Source organism: Bubalus kerabau, chromosome 2, assembly GCF_029407905.1.
Source record: "Bubalus kerabau isolate K-KA32 ecotype Philippines breed swamp buffalo chromosome 2, PCC_UOA_SB_1v2, whole genome shotgun sequence".
In the NCBI taxonomy this organism is placed as follows: Eukaryota; Metazoa; Chordata; class Mammalia; order Artiodactyla; family Bovidae; genus Bubalus; species Bubalus kerabau.
The window spans coordinates 42,406,089-42,426,271 of NC_073625.1; the positions used below are offsets into that span (position 1 = coordinate 42,406,089).

General features: G+C 40.0%; 1 protein-coding gene across 1 annotated transcript in view; it reads left to right on the forward strand.

Annotated features, from left to right (window-relative positions):
• Positions 1–20,183, forward strand: part of CSMD1 (CUB and Sushi multiple domains 1) — a 1,679,419-nt gene that overhangs the window by 965,807 nt on the left and 693,429 nt on the right. The window contains exon 6 of the mRNA XM_055567572.1: positions 17,370–17,447. Coding sequence (XP_055423547.1) covers positions 17,370–17,447 — 78 coding nt within the window. The remainder of the gene's footprint in view (positions 1–17,369; positions 17,448–20,183) is intronic.

Genomic DNA, 20,183 nt, shown 5'->3' on the forward strand with positions numbered 1-20,183 from the left:
ACTGTATTGGTGTTTTTCTTTCTGGCTTACTTCACTCTGTATAATAGGCTCCAGTTTCATCCACCTCATTAGAACTGACTCAAATGTATTCTTTTTAATGGCTGAGTAATACTCCATTGTGTATATGTACCAGGGCTTTCTTACCCATTCATCTGCTGATGGACATCTAGGTTGCTTCCATGTCCTGGCTATTATAAACAGTGCTGTGATGAACACTGGGGTACACGTGTCTCTTTCAATTCTGGTTTCTTCAGTGTGTATGCCCAGCAGTGGGATTGCTGGGAATTTAGAAAGATGGTAACGACAACCCTGTATGCGGGACAGAAAAAGAGACACAGATGTATAGAACAGTCTTTTGGACTCTGTGGGAGAGGGAGGGGGTGGGGAATGATTTGGGAGAATGGCATTAAAACATGTATATCATATAAGAAACGAATCGCCAGTCCAGGTTCAATGCAGGATACAGGAAGCTTGGGGCTGGTGCACTGGGATGACCCAGAGGGATGGTATGGGGAGGGTGGTGGGAGGGGGGTTCAAGATGGAGAACACGTGTACACCTGTGGTGGATGCATGTTGATGTATGGCAAAAGCAATACAATATTATAAAGTAAAAAAATTAAAAAAAGAATAAAAATGAAATTTGAGAATCCAATTCCTAAAACTTGGTCATCAGTTTCTCTCAAGGGTTCATGTTCTAGACATCAGAAGATCTCATAAAAACTGTAGGAATTCTGAGTAAGACTAAGCAATAAGGGAGCTGCAGGCAAAGTAAACTAGTAAATACAATGATCCCTAGGGTTTTTTTCCTCATGAAATAAGGTACAACAGCCCCACACCTCCCAATCTGAAACCCACTGTTTCACTTTCCCAAGTCTCAGTTGTCTGAGGTCAACCTTGGTCCAAAAACACCACATGGAAAAATTCCAGAAGTAAACAATTCAGAAGCTTTAAACATTGCCGTGGTCTGAGTCCAGTGAGGAAATCTCACAAGCTCAGCTCCGCCAGCACCACAGATGAGACTGATCAGGTATCCAGCAGGTCCCACAGCAACAGCTCCTTTGTCAGAGGGGCTATTGGGCTGCCACGTGACCCTCATCTTACTGAACAATGGCCTTCCGAAGTGCCCGATCTGATGGTGCTGTCTGGTCACGGAAGAGATATCAGTGACCCTGGAGGAGTGACACTGGCAACTGGAATGTGCTGGAGAGAAACTGGACAGCACCTCCTCTGGGGGGACGTTCTTGAAGGAGGAAAGGGAGCAATGGCCTGCGGAGCTGGCTGAGGGCTGTGATGAGAACCTCATCTCCTGTAAACTGACTGAGGAGCTCGGGCTGCTTCTGCTGTCGCTCCTCAGAGGGCCGGAGTTCCACCTCTGCATGACAGGTGCTCAGTTAGGAGGGAAGGAGGTGGAAGGGGGGTGCAGGATTCTGAGACACATGTACACCCATGGCTGATTCATGTCGGTGACCAGCAAAAAAACGCCACAATACTGTAAAGTAGACTCCAATTAAAGTAAATTAATTTTTTAAAAAGAGAGGGAAACAGCAGTGTTAGAATAAGACAGTGTGAGCCAGAGAGGACTCATCACATGACTGGGTCAGAGCAGCATGCTATCCTGTTCTTGTTTATTATGCATCATTATCACGGCTCTCTGACTGCAGCCAATTTGATATTTCAGTTCTTTTGCAGGTGTGTGTGTGTGTGTGTGTGTGTGCGTGTGTGCGTGTGTAGGAGGGAGTGTTCTGTTTCGAAGATTCCATCCACCTGCAGCTCTGGGCAGCCCACGGGGTCATGGCACACGTCCCCTCTGGATGGGTGGGGGATATATAGACCATGAGAAAATAACAGGAGAATTTATCTCACAGAGTAAATGAATATGCATAATAATTGTTTGGAATGCAAACACAAATGAGATAGCATTTTTTAATCATCACATTGGTGAATATTTTCTTTTCTATGCTATATAAAATAGATAATGAAGAAGGACCTACTTACTGTATGGGAACTAGACTCAATATTTTGTAATAACTTATAAGGATAAAGAATCTGGAAATATGCATATTTCTGAATCACTTTGCTGTGCACCTAAAACAAAAACAACAATGTAAATCAGTTATGTGCATTTGTACTCAGTTGTGTCTGACTCTTTGAAACCCTATGGACACTGCAGCTCTTCTGTCCATGGGATGAATATTTCATGGCAAGAATGTTGGAGTGGATTGCCATTTCTTCCTCCAAGGGATTTTCCCAACTTAGGGATTGAACCTGTGTCTCCTGCATTGGCAGGCAGGTTCTTTACCAGTTCTCAGGTTCTTTACCACTGAGCCACCTGGGAAGCCCCTAAGTCAACGTGACTCAGTACATACCTTTTGTTATAACAGGATTAACATTAATCGATGTTGTTTAAGGAGCTAACATACCAGTTCATTCAAAGATTTCTTAGATAACACTTTGAAGAGTCAATCAGATCCTGATTTTGAAAACTTCAGTTTGATAATATGTGTTTACTAATATAATTACTTAAACATTGCCTTGTGTAATGCAATAATTGTCCTTAAAAAGAAAACTTAAATGTAAAGTGTGGCTAAAACAAGTGACATTGTTTATGAACGACACAGCAGCTCCTGATAAACCAGTCAGTTCTAGAATCAGACCAGCAGCTCCAGGATGGCTCTATCCTCGCAAGCCCTATGCTTGTGTGTGCACTAATTGGGTTCAGTTGTGTCTAACTCTTTGTGACCCAATGAACTGTAGTCAGGCGCTTCTTTCCATGGGATTCTCCAGGCAAGAATACTGGAGTGGGTTGCCATGCCCTCCTCCAGAGAATCTTCCTGACTCAGGGCTCAAACTCATGAAGTCTCTTTTGTCTCCTACACTGGCAGGCAGGTTCTTTGCCACTAGCACTACTTGAGAAGCCCCCACAAGCCCCATAACCTACAATAAATTATTTAACTTCTTTGTAACTCAGTTTTCCTCTGTAATAAACAGCATAAATCTTATAAACTTGTGGTGAAATTAAGCAAGATGTGTAAAAGCACTTAGCAGAGTGTCAAATACATAGAAATCTTCCCATACAACTCTGATGGTAAAGAATCTGCCTGCAATGCAGGAGACCCAGGTTCAAACCCTGGATCAGAAGAGCCCCTGGAGAAGTGAATGGCTACCCACTCCTGTCAGTATTCTTGCCTGGATGAATCCCATGGACAAGGGAGCCTGGGAGGGCTACAGTCCATGAAGTTGCAGAGTCGGACATAACTAAGTGTCACTAATGCTTTAAAAGTTATTACTCAATAAGAATATCATAATGCTAATAATATTTTATTAGATGTTTACAATATTTCTAGTGGATTCAAGGGAGTACATGAAAAGTTTAAAAATATGGTAATAAATATCAAGGCATCACATGGCAACACTCAGACTTATGAACAAAGAATGACCACTGAATTAGAGGAGAGCTGGAGAGTGTGGGGTCTGGAAATGGGGGAGGGGAGGTGACATCACAGGCAAGGAGGAGCTGGAGAACTGACCAGAGGAGGCAGCAACAACAGGCAGGGTGGTGACCGCTGTCTTTGATAATGGCTGTGTTCAGGTTAGGAGAGAATGGGGAGAGATGAAAGGAAGATGATTCCCAGAAGGTGTTTCCTCTCTCTTTGCTCCAGGACAGGAGAGAAAAGGGCCAGGCAGTGCTGGGGGGTGTGGACCAGACAGTGTTTTGTCTAGTTGTTCTCTGCTTGCACACTTGCTTTTTTGCTCATTTGCTTTGTCTCGGTTCATAAAGATGGAAAGTGAAACATGTTTGTATAATAATGGAATCAATCAAGCAGAGAAAAGAAAAATGGTTATGCAGAAGGTGGAAAAATGATGGCACTGAGGAGATGAGCCCTAGTGTGGAGGTGAAGGCTCTGGTCATAGATGGAAAATGACTTCACCATCTGTGATAACAGCCGTAAGATCCTGGGATTACACAGACTTTTATCAGCATCAACATGAACTTTGCATTTATTATAATTAACAGAGAATAGGAAAGTGGATCCAGATTCAGATATTTAGTAATTAAGTTATATAACTATAGTGATACTTTGATATAGTTTTTAAAAATGTGTTTAAAATATAATGTGATTTGAATTTTGATGATACTTCCTTAATATAAAACACAAAATCTAATGAAGAAATGTGAAACAGTTTGGGTAAGGGGTGATATAATTGAATAAATTAATGAAGCAAATTAATATTTTGAAAGTGTTTCTAAAATATCATGGTATAAATGCTTAGGAAAAAAAAGTGAGCCTTACAGCAAGTGAAAGAATGCAAACCACTGGGATTCCACAAAATACGTTATTTTTAAATCACTTATTTTTCTCTTCAGAATAAGAATGATTAACAGAAATCTCTGAGATAATCCAAAAGTTTAGATTCTTCCCCAATAAGGAAAACAAAAAAATTCCAGTCAGCCCATAAACCAAGAATATTTTTCTGAACAACTCCTAGTTTTCCCTATTCAAGAATAAGTGAAGGCCCTGAAGATCATATGCTCTAGAATGTGAGCTGGTGCTTCTCCATTCTTCTGTCAGAGAACAAAGCTTTCCTTTGCTTCTGAAGTGAACTCAGTCCTGTTCTATTGGCTCCAAGAACACCAAGAAGGACTGTTCTTGAGAACTGACTTGCGAGGGTTCATAAGGAAAGTCCTTGACTTAATAAGCAAAGTAAAAATGTATGCTGCAGTTCCTGAAGATCTCTGATTGAAGTTTAAACAAAGAAGGCTTCTTTGAAAGGCCCAAATAAGAAATGCTAAGCTAAGGAGGATGGAACTGGCCTGGGAGCTCTGTGCTCTCATGGTGGTGGCAATGGCTGAAGTCTGAGGACCCTGGCCCTGGAGCTTGAACCCCCACAAGCCTGCAGAAACTCCATGAAGTTGGAAGGACCCAAGACTTGTGGGGTCTGGGGAGAACTGAACTGAGTTTCTCAAGCTGGTCAGTGTGAGGGAACCACAGAGATCAAGCCCTGAGCTTTTGGAGTGGGAAGACTGACTCCAAGACCCTAGACTACCACAGAACTAGCCCTAGGGAGTATCAAATAGTAAGAAATCACACAAAGGAAACCACTTAAATAGAAAACCTGGCATCACCCAACCACCAGTAGCACCCTGTGAAGGATGCCTCATCCAACAGCAAACAAAACAAAAATACAAACCTATTCTTCAGCAGACAGGATTATCACCTCAGCCTTGCCCATCAGAGGAAAAAGAAACAAACAAACAAAACTCAGCCTAAATCTCACCCTATAGGAAGCTTACAGAAACCACTGGACCAACCTGAGGAGAGCAGAAAGCAAAAGGAAGAAATAATTCAACCTTGAAGCCTGAGTAAGGAGACCACAAACATAGTAAGTTAAAAAACAATAACAAAAAGGCAGAGAAATATTACACAAATGAAGGAACAAACTAGAAACACAGAAGTTCAAATAAATAAAGAGGAAATAGATAAACTACCTGAAAAAGGATTCAAAATAATGATAGTAAATATGATCAAAAACCTTGAAAACAAAATGAGGAAAATGAGGACAAGACTCAATTAACAAAGACCTAGAAGAATTAAAGAATAAACATACAGAGACAAACAAAATGATTAATGAAATTAAAAGTACTCTAGAAAGTGCAAAAAAAAAAATAAAGAAATGTTAAACTTTGTAACATTTTAAATTTTGTAAAATTCACAGTATTATTTAATAAATAACTAAAATTTTTAAAAAAATGAAAGAATCAATGGCAGAATATCTGAAGCAATAGAACAAATCAGAGAGCTGGAAGATAAAATGGTGGAAATAACTTCTGAAGAGCAGAATATACTTCTAAATAAAGTGAAAGAATGCCAAGAACTGAGGATAGTATCAGAGACCTCTGGGACAATATCAAACACACCAGCATTCAAATTATAGGGATTCCAGAAGAAGAAGAGAAAAAGAAAGGGTATGAAAAATTTTTGAAGAGATTATAGTTGAAAATTTCCCCAACATGGAAAAGGAAATGGTCAATCAAGTCCAAGAGACACAAAAAGTCCCATACAGGATAAACGCAAGGAGAAACACACTAAGACACATACTAAGCAAACTAACAAAGACTAAACACAAAGAAAGAATATTAAAAGCAGCAAGGGAGAAGCAACAAGTAACATACATGGGAAATCCCACATGCTTAACAACTGATCTTTCAGCAGAAACTCTGCAGGCCATAGGGAATGGCAGGATATATTTACAGTATTGAAAGGGAAAAATCTACAACCAAGATTACTGTACCTGGCAAGGGTCTCATTCAAAATTGATGGAGAAATAAAAAGCTTTTCAAACAAGCAAAAGTTAAGAGAATTCAGTACCAGCAAACCAGCTTTACAACAAAATTTAAAGGGACTTATATGGTCAAGAAATACAAGAGAAGAAAAAGATTTACAAAATGAATCCCAAACAATTAAGAAAATGGCAATAGGTATATATATCTCAACAGCTGCTTTAAATGTAAATGGATTAAATGCTCCAACCCAAAGACACAGACTGGCTGAATGGATGCAAAAACAAGACCCACATATATGCTGTCTACAAGAAACCCACTTCAGACCTAAAGACACAAATAGACTGAAAGTGAGAGGATGGAAAAATATATTCCTTGCAAATGGGAAGCATAAGAAAGCTGGAGTAGCAATCCTCATATCAGACAAAATAGACCGTAAAATAAAGAAGATTGCAATAGATAAGGAAGGACACTACATAATGATCAAGGGATCAATCCATGAGGAAGACATAACATTGTAAATATCTATGCACCCAACATAGGAGACCTCAATACATAAGACAAACACTAACAGACATAAAAGGAGAAATTGACAGTAACACAGTAATAGTAGAACTTTAAATTCCCACTCACACTAATGGACAGATCTTCAAAACAGAAAATTAATAAGGAAACATGGGTCTTAAATGATACATGAGATGAGATGGATCTCATTGATATCTTCAGGATATTCCATCCAAATGTCAAAGAATACACCTTCTCAAGCATACGTGGAACAGTCTCCAAGATAGGCCACATCTTGGGTCACAAATCAAACCGCAGTAAACTTAAGAAAATTGAAATTATATCAGGCATCTTCTGTGACCACAATGCTATGAGACTAGATATCAATTAAATGAAAAAAAAAAAAAAACTGTAAGAAACACAAACCCATGGAAATTAAACCACACATTTCTAAATAACCAACAGGTTACTCAAGAAATCAAAAGGGAAATCAAAATTTTATAGAAACAAAGGACATGAAAATTCAAAACCTATGCTGCTGCTGCTGCTGCTAAGTCGCTTCAGTCGTGTCCGACTCTGTGCGACCCCATAGATGGCATCCCACCAGGCTCCTCTGTCCCTGGGATTCTCCAGGCAAGAACACTGGAGTGGGTTGTCATTTCCTTCTCCACTGCATGAAAGTGAAAAGTGGAAACGAAGTCGCTCAGTCGTGTCCAACTCTTCACGACCCCATGGACTGCAACCTACTGGGTTCCTCCATCCATGGGATTTCCCAGGCAAGAGTACTGGAGTGGGAAGCAGCAAAAGCAGTTCTAAGAGGGAAGTTTATAGCAATACAATCCTACCTCTAGAAACAAGAAAAACATTGAATAGACAACCTAACTTTACACCTAAAACAGTAGAAAAAGAAGAACAACAACAACAACAATAAAAACCCCAAATAGTAGAAAGAAATAAATCATAAAGATCCAAGCAGAAATAAATGAAAAAGAAATGCAAGAAACAATAGTAACAATTACTAAAACAACTAAAAGCTAGTTCTTACAAAATTGACAAGCCTTTAGCCAGAATCATCAAGAAAAAAAGAGAGAAGAATCAAATCAACAAAATTACAAATTAAAGAGGAGCAGTTACAACAAACAATGCAGAAATACAAAGGATTATAAGAGATTTTATGAACAACTATATGGCAATAAAATGGATAAGCTGGATAGATTCTTAGAAAAGTTCCATCTTCCAAGACTGAACCAGGAAGAAATAGAAATTATGAAAAACCCAATTACAAGCACTGAAATTGAAGCTGTGATCAGAAAGAACCTGAAAGAAAGTCAAGTCACTCAGTCGTGTCCAACTCTTTGCGACCCCATGGACTGTAGCCTTCCACGCTCCTCCATCCATAGGATTTTCCAGGCAAGAATACTGGAGTGCGTTGCCATCGCCTTCTCCAGAGGATCTTCCCAACCCAGGGATCAAACCCATGTTTCCCGCATTGCAGGCAGATGCTTTACCGTCTGAACCACCAGGGAAGCCTGACCAAAAATCTCCCAAAAAAACAAAAGCCCAGGACTATATGGCTTCACAGGAAACTTCTATCAAACGTTTAGAGAAGAGACAATGCCTATCCTTCTAAAATTCTTTCAAAGAATTTTAGAGGAAGCAACACTTCCAAACTCATTCTACGAAGCCACCATCACCCTGACACCAAAACCAGACAAAGACAACACAAAAAAGGAAAGCTACAGGCCAATATCACTGATGAACATGGATGCAAAAATCCTCAACAAAATTTTAGCAAACAGAATTTAGCAACACATCAAAAAGCTCATACAGCATGATCAAGTTGGTTTTATTTCAGGGATGCAAGGATTCTTCAGTATATGCAAATCAATCAATGTGATACACCATATTAACAAATTTAAAGATAAAAAACATGATAATCTCCACTGCTGCTGCTAGTGCTGCTAAGTCGCATCAGTCGTGTCCGACTCTGTGCGACCCCATAGATGGCAGCCCACCAGGCTCCCCGCCCCTGGGATTCTCCAGGCAAGAACACTGGAGTGGGTTGCCATTTCCTTCTCCAATGCATGAAAGTGAAAAGTGAAAGTGAAGCCGCTCAGTTGTGTCTGACTCTTCGCGACCCCATGGACTGCATCCTACCAGGCTCCTCCGTCCATGGGATTTTCCAGGCAATAGTACAGGAGTGGGGTGCCATCACCTTCTCTGATATTCTCTATAGATGCAGAAAAAGCCTTTGAAAAAATTCAGCACTGATTTATGATTAAAACTCTTCAAAAAATGGCCATAGAAGTAATCTACCTCAACATAGTAAAGGTCACATATGATAAGCCTACAGCAAACATTATTCTCAATAGTGAAAAACTGAAAGCATTCTCCATTAGATCAGGAACAAGACAAGAGTGTCCACTTTCACAACTATTATTCAACATAGTTGTGGAAGTCCTAGCTACAGCAACCAGAGAAGAAAAAGCAATAAAGGGAATGCAGACCAGAAAAGAAGAAGTAAAACTCTCTCACTGTTTGCAGATGACATGATACTGTACATAGAAAACCCTAAAGATGGTATCAGAAAATTTCTACAGCTAATCAGTGAATTTAGCAAAGCTTCAGAATTCAAAATCAATACACAAAAATCACTTGCATTTCTATATACTAACAATGAAATCAGAAACAGAAATTAAGGAATTAATCCCATTCACCATTGCAACAAAAAGAATTAAATATCTAGGAATAAACTTACCTAATGAGACAAAAAAAAAAAAAAAAAAAAAAAAAACCTGTCCACAGACAATTATAAGACATCAGTGAAAGAAATCAAAGATGACATATACAGATGGAGAGATATTCCATGTTCCTGGGTAGGAAGAATCAATATTGTGAAAATGACCATACTACCAAATGCAATCTACAGATTCAATGTCATCCCTATCAAATTACTAATGGCATTCTTCACAGAACTAGGACCAAAAATTTCACAATTCATATGGAAACACAAAAGACCCTGAGTAGCCAAAGCAGTCTTGAGAAAGAAGAATCGAGCTGGAAGAATCAACCTTCCTGACTTCAGATTATACTACAAAGCTACAGTCATCAAGACAGTATGGTGCTGGCGCAAAAAAAAGAAATATAGACCAATGGAACAAGATAGAAGGCCTGGAAATAAACCCATGCACCTATGGGAACCTTATTTTTGACAAAGGAGGCAAGAATATACAATGGGGCAAAGACAGCCTCTTCAATAAATGGTGCTGGGAAAACTGGACAGCTACATGTAAAAGAATGAAATTAGAACACTTCCTAACACCATCCTTAATGCTAAACTAAAAATGGATTATAGACATAAAGCTAAGACCAGAAACTATAAAAATCTTAAAGGAAAACATAGGCAGAACACTCAATGACATAAATCAAAACAAGATCCTCTATGACCCACCTCCTAGAATAATGGAAATAAAAATACAAGTAAACAAATGGGATCTGATTAAACTTAAAATCTGTGGCACAGCAAAGCAAGCTATAAGCAAAGTGAAAGGACAACCCTCAGAATGGGAGAAAATAATAGCAAATGAAACAACTGACAAAGGATTAATTTCCAAAATATACAAGCAGCTCAGATAACTCAATGCCAGGAAAACAAACAACCTAATCTAAAAGTGGGAGAAAGACCTAAACAGACTTTTCTCCAAGGAAGATATGCTATGCTATGCTATGCTAAGTCACTTCAGTCATGTCCGACTCTGTGTGACCCCATAGACGGTAGCCCACCAGGCTCCCCCGTCCCTGGGATTCTCCAGGCAAGAACACTGGAGTGGGTTGCCATTTCCTTCTCCAATGCATGAAAGTGAAGTGTGAAAGTGAAGTCGCTCAGTCGTGTCTGACTCTGTGTGACCCCATGGACTGCAGCCTACCAGGCTCCTGCATCCATGGGATTTTCCAGGCAAGAGTACTGGAGTTGGGTGTCATTGCCTTCTCCACCAAGGAAGATATACAGATGGCTAACAAACACATGAAAATATGTTCAACATTGCTCATTATTAGAGAAATGCAAATCAAAACTACAATGAGATATCGCCTCAGACCAGTCACTATGGCCATCATCAAAAAGTCTACAAATGCTGGAGACGGTGTGGAGAAAAGGGAATGCTCTTGCATTGTTGCTGGGAATGTAAATCGATACAGCCACTATGGGAGATGGTATGGAGATTCCTTTAAAAACTGGCAATAAAACCACCATATGACCCAGCAATCCCACTCCTAGGTATATATCCCACTCAGAAAACCAGGGTTGAAAAAGACACATGTATCCCACTGTTTACTGCAGCACTGTTTACAATAGGTAGAGCATGGAAGCCACCTAGATGCCCATCTACAGATGAATGAATAAAGAAGTTTGGTACATATACACAAAGGAATATTACTAAGCCATAAAAAAATGAATGCTTTTGTGTCAGTTCTAATGACGTGGATGAACCTAGAACCTATTATACAGAGTGACATAAGTCAGAAAGAAAAAATATCATATTCTAATGCATATATCGGAGAAGGCAATGGCACCCCGCTCCAGTACTCTTGCCTGGAAAATCCCATGGGCGGAGGAGCCTGGTAGGCTGCAGTCCATGGGGTCGTGAAGAGTCAGACATGACTGAGTGAGTTGACTTTGACTTCTCACTTTCATGCATTGGAGAAGGAAATGGCAACCCACTCCAGTGTTCTTGCTTGGAGAATCCCAGGGACAGGGGAGCCTGGTGGGCTGCCTTCTGTGGGATCGCACAGAGTTGGACATGACTGAAGTGACTTAGCAGCAGCAATGCATATATATGGAATCTAGAAAAATGGTACTGAAGAATTTATTTACAGGGCAGCAGTGGAGAAACAGACATAGAGAATAGACTTATGGACATGGGGAGAGGGGAGGAGAGGGTGAGATGTATGGAAAGAGTAACATGGAAACTTATATTACCATGTATAAAATAGATAGCCAACGGGAATTTTCTGTATGGCTCAGGAAACTCAAACAGGGGCTCTGTATCAACCTAGAGGGGTCGGATGGGGAGGGAGGTTCAAAAGGAAAGCGGTATATGTATACCTATGGCTGATTCATGTTGAGATTTGACAGAAAACAAACAAACAAAAAATAATAACCCCCCAAAAAAAGAAGTTAACATAAATAATGGAGTTTGAAATGTCATAGCTAGTAATGTGATAATATAAAAAGACAATGTAAATATAAAAGATTAATAGCTTATGGACTATAATTGCTTACTTATCAAATGTAATAGAAAGCTTTGATTAAATAATTATAAGGCAAATATTAGATAACAAGAACATTTCTAACCATAAGAAAGCTCAATAGATTAATTTATGTACTTTATATACATAAATATTTTAGACTTTATTTTATATAATAAATGTGCAAAATATTTAAGTATGCAATAATAATATATGTAAACATTTACATATATGAGTATATAGTAAATAATGTATATATATAAATATAGCATAAATTATATAATATGTAACATAAATGTGAAAGTGTGTATGTATGTGTGTGTGTGTAGTGAGCTCTTGCAATACAAAGCCTTTCCAAGGATTTCACTATTATTGTTATCAATAATAGTAAATATTCTTTTGATAAGCCACTTGGAATCTTTTAGCCTGAAGAAATTTTAGTAAAATTACAATAATGCTCTGAGTTAATAATATGACCAATAAACAGGGCTTATATTTTTAATTCCAAACCCTGGTTTCTTTAGATTTGTCAGCGGTTGATATGTATATATATGTGAAACAGTTTCCTCCGTAGTTTGTGAGGTTTCTCAACAACTTCTGCCTCTGCATTTAGTAACTTAGGACTTTTATGATTCAGGAAGAGTGTTTTACCACTCTTTCCAAGCTTTGAGAACCAGTTGTCTAGGCACTCATGGGAAAGAACAGGGCTATGGAGGAATTTGTTTTGGGTCCCTGGTCTTTCTGAGGATGCGACTGTCTGCCTGAGCTACCCTCTTCCTCACGGCTGCTGCTTTCCGTAAAGTGGAAATCTCTCCTGAGGGGTAGGGAGGGAGGAGGAATCTGGGTCGATGACAGGAGGGGCCTCATGGGTGATGATGGGAGAGACCCTTTGAAGAGGGTCTCTTCTGTTTCTTTACAACATTGCCAAGAACCAGGGCTGTCCAGTAAGAGGATGTATTAAAACCAGCCAGAAATCAGAGGAGGGGAGCAAGTACAACAGTTTCCATTATACTGGGAAAAACAAAACAAAACAAAACAAATAAACTTCCCTGGTGAATTCCCTAGCTTCACTCAGCTACATACAGTTACTTGCAAAATTACAAAATTTATTAGACTCTCACTAAAGTCTTATATATTCAGATACTATTATTGCACCCTGAAGGCTACTCATTTTTTTTTAAATTTTCTGAAAGCATCAAGTCCTGTTTGTTTTATCTGTTTATTTTGGGTGACATTTGTTTTGAGTTTTATGCTCTTTATTATCTTGCATCGATTGCCCCATTCGTTACTTATTGTGCAATTGTCTTCTCTCTCCTGAGTAACTTCAAGATAGAGTTGTTTCAGCACAGAAAGTTGGGTGTCATGGGAGAGACATCGAGGCTTCCTGGTTCAGAGCAAAGCCCTGCTCTGGGGAGACCTGATGCAGAGACCACGCCTCCTCGGCAGGGACAGTGGGTTCCTGATGTGGCTTCCGTTTGCTGTGCTGTCTGTCTCCAGGACACGGAGATGTGGATGAGCATGAAAGGCAGACGTGGCGGGAGCAGGGAGATGAATAGTTCTCTGGAAGGGTGTCCTCAGTGGAAGCGAGGTGGGGATGCCTACTGGGGAACATCCTGTGGAGTGACTCCTGTGGACGGGAGGAGACGGAGCAACAGGGGCAGAGGGAGCCAGGGGGCTGCACGAGGGTTCATTCAGATGGCCTCAGTGACACCAGGGCCATTGGAAACAGTTCTGGAACTGTACTCCATCCCATGGGGATAGAGTACCCCATCCCAGGGACCATGGGGTGGTCCCTGACATGATCTGTCCCTGAAGACATGGGCCCCGGCAGTCTGTCCCTGAGGGTCCCCTGAGGGTACTGGCAGCAAGCAGCCACCACTGGCCACTCCTTCCATGTGGGGCCATCAGTGGGGGGCACCCCATGTCCGCCAGGAGTGCTGTCCACTCCAGGAGCCCCACGGTCTAGCCGTGGCACTGCTCAGAATGATCGGTTAGAACCACATGACCACACAGGGCTGACTTCTTCAGTGGGCTCCCAAGGTGAATAAAGCCTTCACCATTCCAATTCCCCTTGTGAAATGCACAGCGGAAGAACTCATGCTTATGTGCAAAGATTTCACAACCCACATATACAACGTTTAAATGTTTTGTCAGCCCACATGACTAGATGATTGGGACCAGGATTCGGAATCCAAGGCCAGACCCTGTTGTATTATGTGAACAAGGAAACATTCCACTCATCACTCCTCAGTTCAGCTAAACATGCAGAGTCATGGAAACAAAGAGATCATGCAAATAAGAATATTTTTAAAAAATCAAGAATACTTTAAGTTTCTTTGACATTAATTTCTCATTTAAATGCTTTCTTCTCTGTAATCATCTTCTGTGTTTTTTCACTCTTTTAACCTTCTTGAGGCTTTCAATGGCTAAGTCGAAGATCTCTCTTGATAAATGTCGCACTGCACTTGAAAATATGTGGGATCTTTTCAAATATCATTTGATACTGATTTCTAACATCAGTTCAGTTCAGTCGCTCAGTCATGTCCAACTCTTTGCAACCCCATGGACTGCAGCACGCCAGGCCTCCCTGTCCATCACCAACTCTCGGAGCTTGCTCCAACTTATGGCCATTGAGTTGGTGATGCCATCCAACCATTTCATCCTCTGTTGTCCCCTTCTCCTCCTGCCATCAATGTTTCCCAGCATCAGGGTCTTTTCAAATGAGTCAGTTGTTCGCATCAGGTGGCCAAAGTATTGGAGTTTCAGGTTCAGCATCAGTCCTTCCAAGGAATATTCAGGACCGATTTCCTTTAGGATGGACTGGTTGGACTTCCTTGTTGTCCAAGGAACTACCAAGAGTCTTCTCCAAGCACCACAGTTCAAAAAGCATCAGATCTTCAGTGCTCAGCTTTCTTTATAGTCCAACTCACACATCTATACATAACTACTGGAAAAACCATAGTTTTGACTAGACAGACCCTTTGTTGGGAAAGTAATGTCTTTGCTTTTTAATATGCTGTCTAGGTTGATCATAACTTTTCTTCCAAAGAGCAAGCATGTTTTAATTACATGGCTTCAGTCAGCATCTGCAGTGATTTTGGAGCCCCCCAAAATAAAGTCTGTCACTGTTCCCTGTCTATTTGCCATGAAGTGACGGGACCAGATGCTGTGATCTTAGTTTTCTGAATGTTGAGTTTTAAGCCAATGTTTTCACTCTCCTCTGGCTCTTTAGTTCTTCTTTGCTTTCTGCCATAAGGTTGGTATCATCTGCATATCTGAGGTTATTGATATTTCTCCCTTCAATCTTGATTCCAGCTTGTGCTTCTTCCAGCCCAGTGTTTCTCATGATGTACTGATTTCTAACAAAGTTCCACAGTGATAAGAGAAAAGAGTGCATGATTTCAACCCCTTTAGACCGTGAAATTTTTAGACCTTCTTTTATGTGTCTAGATATGTTCCAATATCTCCTGGTTTATAGTATATGGGAGCTTGAGTAGAATTTGTACCCTGATGTTGTGTGGACATGTATAAATCTTAATCATGTTGAATTGGTTCATAATGCTTTTCAGGTCTACTGTATCCTTCTACTTCTCTCTGTTTTCATACTGTTCATTTTTGAGAGTTTGATAAAGAAACTCCAACTAAAAATCTTAATTTATCTACTGAAAAAAATAATTGTCATATATAGCAGAACTATCTGTAATTTTGCTCTGTATTTTCCAAGTCTCCTGCAAATGAGTTATTATGGTTTCATTATTTAAAAAAAATAAAAATTAGAAAATATATTTTGAAAAATAATCAAATAATCCAGTGGTCTTTTAGGTAGAAATAATACCAGCTTGGGCTTCCCTGATAGCTCAGTTGGTAAAGAATCTGCCTGCAATGCAGGAGACCCTAGTTTAATCCTTTGGTTTGGAAGATCCACTGAAGAAGGGATAGGCTACCCATTCCAGTATTCTTGGGCTTCTCCTGTGGCTCAGCTGGTAAAGAATCCATCTGCAATACAGGAGACCCATGTTCAATCCCTGGGTTGGGAAGATCCCCTGGAGAAGGGAAAGGCTACCCACTCCAGTATTATGGCCTGGAGATTTCCATGGACTGTATAGTCCATGGGGTTGCAGAGTCAAACATGACTGAGCAACTTTCACTTTCAATACCAGCTTGCCATTATGCTTCTGTAATGGTTATGAATTGGCTCTAAAGCAAAGAGCATAACCCAGGAGGAAGGCAGTCAGGCAGGAAGGATCATCTTCTGCTCAGGAAAGTGTCAGTGTTGTTTTCTATTCAGATCTTCAGCTGATTAGATGGAGGTCCAGCCACCTGGAGAGGGGCAAGCTGCTCTACTCAGTCTATGGATTTAATACTTACTCTCTTTCCAAAACCACCTTCACAGAAACATCCAGGAAAGCATTTGACAAGATATCTGGGCACTCTGTGCCCCAGTCAAGTTGACATATAAACTAACCATCACACCCCTTTTACAGATAAATTGACAGGCTCTGAGTTAACTTACACAGGCAACATAGATACCAGGATGTGAGCGAAGATTTGAACCCAGAGCCTTATGGTACTCTAGGTCCATATATGTAAATCATATGTAAGCATGTGAATCATAAATATTTGCTATTTTTTAATTTAATAAAATATGTTTGATGTTTAAAGCAAATTATTTCATATTAAAATTTCATTTTCTAGTTTCATCCCACAAATGACTTTTCACTTTTTTCCCCCTAGAAATGACCAGAGGAGTAGAATTTCTTAAAATATTTGATGTAGGGCTTAGAAAAATCAAGAGATATTTACAGTTGAAAACTATAATTTTAGAAATCAATACCATATATGTATTTTTATATTGCCCATAGGTTATGCGAGTCTGGAAGTACTGGTGTCCTCTTATTTAGCATTTTATTCCAAGCACTCAGAGCAGGATTTCCTCATACTAGCTCCCCACCAATGAATATTTGTTAAATTTTGAGTGATTGAAGGACTAGATGAATAAACAAATACCTTTTATCTGTCCTCAAAATTTTTCATGAATGTAACAGAATTAGAAAGTGGTGGCAAGCAGGTTTGGATGTAGATAATAATCTTACCACATATTATTTTTGCTTCTAACACTGTGATTATAAGATACGATCTTGCTGGTGGATAGCCTTGCATTAATTATTCACAAGCTCTTATACTTGGTTTAGTTTGCATCATTCACCCCTTAGAACATGTCCCATATTCCAGGGGTTGGTAAGAAAGCAGTTATGACTGGAGATGCTGTGAAGATAAAATGCAGTTTCACGATATTGCTCCGAGTCTTAGCTAATAATTTTTCTTTTGTTTCTTCCAGTGAAAAAGGCAATTGAATTGAAGTCAAGAGGAGTCAAGGTGATGCCCAGCAAGGACAGCAGCCATAAGAACTCTGTCTGTAAGTCACCCTGTCTCTGTATGAGGATGGATGTGTCCATTAGAGGGGAGTGCTTCTGGAGAAGTGCTTCTCTAAACTGCCTTCTCCCTGCATCTCCTTCTGCTTTCCTACTGTCAAAAGTATTTTCTGGGAGAGAGAGTCTGCATTAACTCCACTCTATTTGGAGAGAGCGTGTGATCATCTTAATTCTAAATGTATCTCCTGCCTGCCTGTGCCCTCTGCCCTCATGGGCCACTGTCTGAGACTGGACCTTCCAGAGTTCCCTATTAAGTAGCCGTTCCACCCTCAGGTGTTTTGATCCCAGTTTCTCTTTCCATTCTAGTATATACTCAAGGATATACTCCCTGTTTGATAATTATTGGGCAGTATTATTCAAATTGAACCAGGCTTAATGAAGGAAGAAAACTACCAGAGGGCAAGAAGAAAGCAAGTAATTATTTCAAAATAAAGGTTTAGTATTTTGCTGTTGTTAGTTTTTAGTTCAGAATGTTTCCTAAAATGGGGGATGTGGTGTTTATAATTATTTTGCAGTTGACTTTTTTTATGGACAAAAACCTTGCAGAAGCGGCCCATTCTAGGAACAGAGAACTATGTACTGAGTGAACCCTTCCATCAAATCGACATGAGGAGGTCTGAGGTCAGAACAGGCAGACATCAAATGCATCTCTTAGTGCCACATTCAAGCAGGAGCTTGAATGTGCAAAAGAAAATAAGTATGTCTGCATCCTTATCTGAATACAAATTGACAAATGAGTCATAATTCAGTGGTATTAGAAAGCGTTCCGTCCTATCTCTCAGCAGTATTACGCCACGTTTTCTGTTAGACTTGAAAATTAATCATTAGAGGAAATGAAGAATTGAGGAAACTGCAAGCCTTCTAAGATCAGCCTTGTAATAAATGGTAATATGTTATTCACGCGGAAGGTGTGTCTGAGGAAACTAAATTAAGTGCTTCAGAGAAAAGAGGACACAGACTTTGAAGCTGGAGAGACAAGGATTCAATAGCTGTGAGAGTGTTGATTGTATTCAAATCCAAGTTGCATCATTTATAAAAGTAAAATGGTAATGATTCTTGTTGAGTAGATGAAGCATGGTGTTTGTAACTGCCTGTTCCAGTATAGGGCAGGGAGTGGGCATTCTGCAACCACATCCGTTAGGAATTTGCTGTACATAAAGAGAAGAAGGGACGGTTGTACATAGTAGGTCAGCCAAGAATTCAAACAACCTGGATCTTACTTGCCAGAGAAGGAGGTAGGGCCCAGAGCACTGACCTTGTTTTCTAAGATCTTAGCAAATAGTTTGACTTCTCACAGGAGGTGAGCCCAGGACACAGAGCCCATAAAGCCCCATCCAGGATACAACCTTTTCCTAGGAAGCAGTGACCCCCTTCCCTTTGTGATGGAATAGAAGGGGGCGCACAAAGATGATGCATGCATATTATAGATATGGTGAGGCTTCCTGAAGGCATGTCAGTTGCTGACACTCTTATTAAGTCATTTATATACAGATTATCTGATTTATTTACATTCAGTATTTATATTAAACGTTGTGTCTTTGGTACTTGTCTCATTATTTTTTCAAGCCATTCAATAAGCCATGGCCTCTATATTTCTGGGCTTCCATGGAGGCTCAGAGGGTGAAGAATCTGCCTGCAATGCTGGAGACCCAGGTTTGATCGCTGGATCGGGAAGATCCCCAGGAGAAGGAAATGGCAACCCACTCCAGTATTCTTGCCTGGAGAATTACATGGACAGAGGAGCCTGGTAGGCTGCAGTCCATGGGGTCGCTAAGAGTTGGACAGGAGTGAGCGACTTCACTTTCATCTTTCACTTTCATGCATTGGAGAAGGAAATGGCAACCCACTCCAGTGTTCTTGCCTGGAGAATCCCAGGGTCTGGGGAGCCTGGTGGGCTGCCGTCTATGGGGTCGCACAGAGTCTGACACGACTGAAGTGATTTAGAAGCAGCAGCAGCTGTAGACTTACTTTCCTCTTCCTTTTCTTCTTGCCATTCTTGTCTACAGAATACAATGCAACAGAATACAATGTTAGCAGCCCTAAGTGTGAGAGTCAGGAGGGTAGGTAATCCATTACTGCCCTTCTAACTCAAAAATGTAAAACTCTGTAGGGAGAAGGACAAACAAAAGCTTTGGTTGTTATTTTTCAGCTAGAGATTGTTCTCTCTGTGTAAAGTTGAAGACAAATGACTTTACAAATCCACTATTGATTTGTTGTAACTCAGTCAGAAGAATTGATGGCACATGCTGTGTATTAAGCATCTGCAGTTACAACAGTTTATACCCAAACAGGATAGGACATTTGGTTCAGAGCCATTATTTAATGTAAAGCTGATTGAAACATGGTGGAAAAATGGGAAAATATAATGCATTGTGTTATAAATGCTTGGGAAAAAAATAACAACAGCATACTATGAAATAAATGACCCTAAAATTCTTCTACTTTTGACTGTAAGCCATTTATTTCATTGTCTTTGTTTCCATGGGCAATCAATTTTCTTCCACCTCTGAAAAAATATCTGAAGTGAAACAGAATGATATTTATTCAAAATTGCCAAATAGTCCTGTTAATGAAAGGCAATTGATCAAATATTGTCTTTTATAATATGTTGTCTTTCTCTTTTGCCTCAGACACAGTTATTTGGAAGGGCATATTTTACAAGTTTCGTAGTTCCATTTTTTCGGCAACAGTGTAAATGATGCCTTAGCTACATTGTACAG